General features: G+C 49.6%; 1 protein-coding gene across 2 annotated transcripts in view; it reads left to right on the forward strand.

The window, feature by feature from the left end:
- The window catches only part of kcnn3 (potassium intermediate/small conductance calcium-activated channel, subfamily N, member 3), a 37626-nt gene that overhangs the window by 16050 nt on the left and 16576 nt on the right, over positions 1-5000 (forward strand). For both annotated transcript variants that reach the window (XM_064354577.1, XM_064354587.1), the window contains one exon: positions 4789-5000. This exon is cut by the window's right edge and continues 85 nt beyond it. In XM_064354577.1, the coding sequence (XP_064210647.1) occupies positions 4789-5000 (212 nt within the window). The remainder of the gene's footprint in view (positions 1-4788) is intronic.

Raw genomic sequence — 5000 nt, forward strand, 5'->3', positions numbered from 1 at the left:
ATACCCCCCTCTCTCTCAATCTCTCTCCTCTCTCTCTCTCTCTCTCTCTCTCTCTCTCTCTCCCTCTCTCTCTGTTTACCTCTGCTCACCTCTCTCTGTTTTGGGCAGAAGTGTCCGGCTGTTTCAGTCTGTGCTCTTTGTGTGTCCTCCTCTGTCCACCCAGCGTCACGTTGCCTCCCTGAGTGTGTATCGCTATCCAAAGCCAATACGCTGGCAAATAAATCGATGGGATTCAGCGGAGTCAAATCTTTAGCACGGAACGGGAAAGCAATTCACACGTCCTGTTAAAATGTTCAGGGCCTAGAAACACGTGTGAGATTCTTTCCAGGTCGTGAGAACATTTTGACATTATATATATATATATATTTTTTTTTTTCTTACAGTTAAATGCTTGTGGTTGTTGCCTTTGTGATCCGATTCAGATGCCATGGAATATCTCAGAGGGCCTTTAGCACCATTATCGTTATACATACATATGCTTTACAAATATATCTGTTAAAGGTCTTTGTGACAGCTCGCTGTAAAAAGCTCTATGCAAATTAAATGGAATTGAGCTGAATACAGTGAGTGCCATAACGTTTGGGACAAAGACATATTTTTTATTAATTTGTCTCTCTACTCCACAATTTTTTAAATTTGTAAACAAACAATTCAGATCTGGTTAAAGTGCACATTCTCAACTTTTATTGAAGGGCATTGTGTTCAATTGTGTTTTATTTAAGGGCAAGTGTGTTTTCAGTTGCTTCCTTAGTGCAGGTATAAGAGAGCTTTCAGTGTCTAGTTTTGATTCTAGGCTTTTGATTGCCTGCTGTACACACAGTCTGTTATTGGTGTTTGTCAACATGAGGACCTGAGTTGTACCAATGAAAGTCAAGGAAGCTATGATGAGGCTGAGAAATAGGAAAATAGCATATAGGCCAAACCTTAGGCCAAACAGAATCTACTGTTTCAAACATTATTCACAAGAAAGAGACCACTGGTGAGCTCAGAAATCACAAAGAGCAATTGAACGCACCTGACTTATCGGAAACTATAAAAATTGCTGTAATTTCTACATGATGAAACCAAAACGATATCCTATAAATTTACCCTTAAATAAAAGCTGAGAATATGCACTTTCACCACATGCAAATTGTTTGATTACAAATTAACAAGACCAGGTCAAAACCTAGTATATGGCTGGACCGAACCGGCCGACCAATGGTGTAACTTCATCAGTCAGTCACAGACATTCGCGTTTATAGGGCTGGCCCCGCTGTTGCGGTCCGGCCAAAAATCGTGGAATACAGAGCCATGTCAATAAAAATATGTCTTTATCCCAAACATTATGCCGCTCACTGTATAATATTGCTAGCGCTAAGCACAGAGAAGGCTGGGGATTTGTACTCGGGTATGTGCTGTGTAGCCCGATGGGAAGTGGAGTCTTGTACGGTGTGTTGTTCAGGTTTGTCCTGCAGGGCAAAGGAAGAGAGTTTTTGCTGCCCTGTGCAAACCTCTTTGAATACGACAAAATGGGGGGGGGGGGGAGAGGAATTAGATAGCTTTTTTATTTCTTTTTTCGCTTTTACATTTTTAAGAGGGATTAATAAAGTGGATTACTGAGGCTATTTCATGCTAAGCTGTCGGCGGAACAAGGGGGGCACCGGTGGAAATGAGTTAAGAGATGCGCCCGTACCGCAAAGTGTTTTCTTCGTGCGTGGAGTTGTTAATGCATTTGAATAGTTCACCAGGGCTCGCGGTGGAAACGGACGCCATTTAGGCTCGACGCAGTGCTGGACGCTCTCCAGACGGCAGAGAAAATAATGAGCCTGGATGGGCTAAATGGCCTGCACCCGTCATCATGCAGACACATTATGTTCTTATGATGAATACACAATCGATGGCTGGGAATGGCTTAATGGATCGGTCATAAACAGTTCATTTCCCCGGTATGAGCTTCTGTGGTGTCGGGCAGACCCGTCCTAGGATAGGCGTACGAGGTCTTTCGCCGCCGTCTCCCCGGGCTACGGGAGAGCCGCTGCCCCACTTAGCCGCACTCTCAGGTGAAGGGGGTGTTCCCGCAGAACGCCTGATGCTTTTCGAAGGCAGCGTCGGTTACACAACGCAGCGGGCTGCCCGGGCTCTCCTCCGGACCCGGATCCCGGTCTGTCTCCGTGGTGTTCGGTAATGGACGCTCGTTTTGAAACTGCGGCATTATGGTCTGTGCCAAACGTTCTCACGGCCCATAAAGCTGCCTCCCGCTTAACGCGCTGCCCCCGCGGGTCTGACCCACAGCGCCGCGCTCCGTCGCTGTGCCGTGGCACGGAGCCAGAGTGGCCGGCGTCTGCCCGAGGGCTGGTCTCTATTCTGGAAAGCCGCTCTGGCCTCGTCTAGCTCGGCCTGGGTCGAGATGCCACACGGGTTTCCCCTGTACCGTGGCCGGAGTCACATCAAATGCAATCAAACACAAAAAATGCAATCAAATGCCCCAGCGTTTGGGCGGGGCAGGGGTGCGGCTACGCTGGACCTCCTCAGCCGGAGCAGGCAGGCACGCCGGGGCAGACCTGGTGTGCGATCGTGCCAGACCCAAACCTTTGCACTGGCGCGTTTGCAGGCACCTGTGAAAGATTCTGTTCTCTCTTTTCAGTTTTCTCGCTTTCCTTTCCCTTCTCTCAGTCCCTCCTGACCTGTCCCTTTTTCCTTCTCTCTCACTCCCTCTTCACCAATCACTTTCTGCCTCTCCTGTGACTCGCCTCCCTCTCCGCCTCCCCCCCCCCCCCACTTCCTTCCCCTCCGCGCACACAGTGATGGAGTGAGTTAGACAGCTCAAGCGTGTACGAGCAGAAGCATTCAGTCACTCCAATTGACAGATTACCTTCCCTAATGGAATTTAATTATTTAACGGGGTGCTGGTGGCCATTTAACAAGAAAAAGAGAGACCGAGAAGTAAAAGGCTGAGAGTGGAGGAGAGGGAGAGCGTGGGTGGGAAGAAAAAGACGAGGGGGAAGAGAAAGCAAACGGAGAGGGGAAGAAGGAGTGCGAGAAGGTGGGTGGGTGAGCGAGACTGAAGGGGAGTGAGGAGGGAGGGAAGAAGGGAGGGTGTACTGCAAGAATAATGATAGTCATTTCCTGACAGTGGTGTGGATCTGAATCAGATCTGTTTGGATTTTATTAGCTGTCCTTCTCCGGGAGGGAAGGGTGCTGGGGTGTCCGCTGGTTGCATTCATTGCTCAGACGTAGAGGCACACTGTCATTGTGATTCCAGGCTAATTGAGAGGAGAGGGTCCAGAGAGCACCAGCCTGTCCATAAACAATAATGAGTTCATAAACCAAGAGCAAAAATACTGGATATGCACATAGCTTATGTGGCTCATGCAGAATGTATGTCTGTTACACAATCTTACTCTTTCCCTCTGTTCCTTACATTCTCTCTCTCCCTCTCGCTCTCCCTCTCCTCTCTCTCTTGCTCTCCCTCTTCTCTCTCTCTCTCTCCCTCCCTCCCTTTACCTGCTTCCCCTCTCTCTCTCTCTTTCTGTCTGTCTGTCTCTCTCTCTCTCTCTCTCTCTCGCTGGGGACCCTAATTAAGCTTGGCTGGTCTTTGATGTTGTTGCCTTGGCAACAGTCACCATGACGAGGCTGGGCTTGCAGAAACACACTCTCACAACACTGACACACAATGTTGACACGGCTGCACACACAGACACGGTGTGCACCCATTCACACTCCTGGCCACGTGGCGGCACAGCCCTCCACACACGCCAGTGTGCCCGACACAGCGGTGAACCGGTTAGCGTGCACATAGCGCTAACACAAGGCCCCGCTCGCTGAAACAGTGGCAGCGTGCGCTGACACGCAAGCTAGTCGCTGACAAAATGAACGCACGCTGCCATGGACCAGGTAATGTGAGGCGCTAATGGAACAGCAATTAACACGCACACACATCACGGACTGCTGGGTGGCTCATCCAGTTAAGGTACTGTTGTTCCAGTGCGTGGATGGGCCCTTTGCTCCGGGGTCAAATCCTGACCTTGCCGATGGTATGCGGCGCGTGAGGTTTCTTCCGACTCCTCTCCGTGTGCTAGCCTGACTGGCGAGCTGTGGTGCGCTGAGCTTTGGGGGAGACCGCGTGCTTGCCTACGCTGTCTCAGATCAACAACACAGGATGCAGTGATGAGGTGCTGGCATAAGATTGGGCTTTCCAACCTGAGTGAAAATGAGGGATGAAGTGCAAAACACACACGTACCATACATTCAAAGTGAGTCATCCTGTACAGCGATGGTACTGCAGGGCTGCGCTGTGCCAGTGCCGGAGTTTAGGAAGAAGTTGCAAGTGGAATGTTCCCAAGATTAATCTTCTCCATCCTCCATTTCCGCCAGTGTTTCTGGAATGTTCCGTTTTTACCCATTGCGAGTTATTATAGCCGAGGCCTCACATGCAGTACTGCTGAAGCATACCCACAACATTAAGAACATTAATAGTAACAGTAATTAGGATAATGTAGTAATGGTAATTATAAAAGAGATATTACTGCAATAACAGCAAGGCAACCAACATTAAAAGCATGACATTTCCCTATTAAGCTTTAAGCAGCACTAAAATACTGGGAGCAAGAAGAACATAACATTTAAAAATGTAAGTAACGGTAATTGAATTAGTTTCAAACCCATTAAATGTTAAGTCTGGTGGTGCTCGAGATGATGGTTTCCGAATCGATAGCTGTTAAGTTCCCGGCCTCGGTGAGAAATGGACACCTATTACAATCCGATGTTCTGCTATTAAGGTTTGTTCGCATCCTCTTCCTCCCTCAGCTGTTCGTTATCGACAACGGGGCGGACGACTGGCGCATCGCCATGACGCTGGAGCGGGTGCTCCTGATCGCGCTGGAGCTGCTGGTGTCGGCGGTGCACCCGGTGCCCGGCGACTTCCGGTTCCACTGGCGGGCGCGGCTGGCCTTCTCGTACGCGCCCTCGCTGGCGGAGGCCGACCTGGACATGGTGCTGTCGGTGCCCATGTTCCTGCG

This window comes from Anguilla rostrata, chromosome 1 (assembly GCF_018555375.3).
Source record: "Anguilla rostrata isolate EN2019 chromosome 1, ASM1855537v3, whole genome shotgun sequence".
Lineage (NCBI taxonomy): Eukaryota > Metazoa > Chordata > Actinopteri > Anguilliformes > Anguillidae > Anguilla > Anguilla rostrata.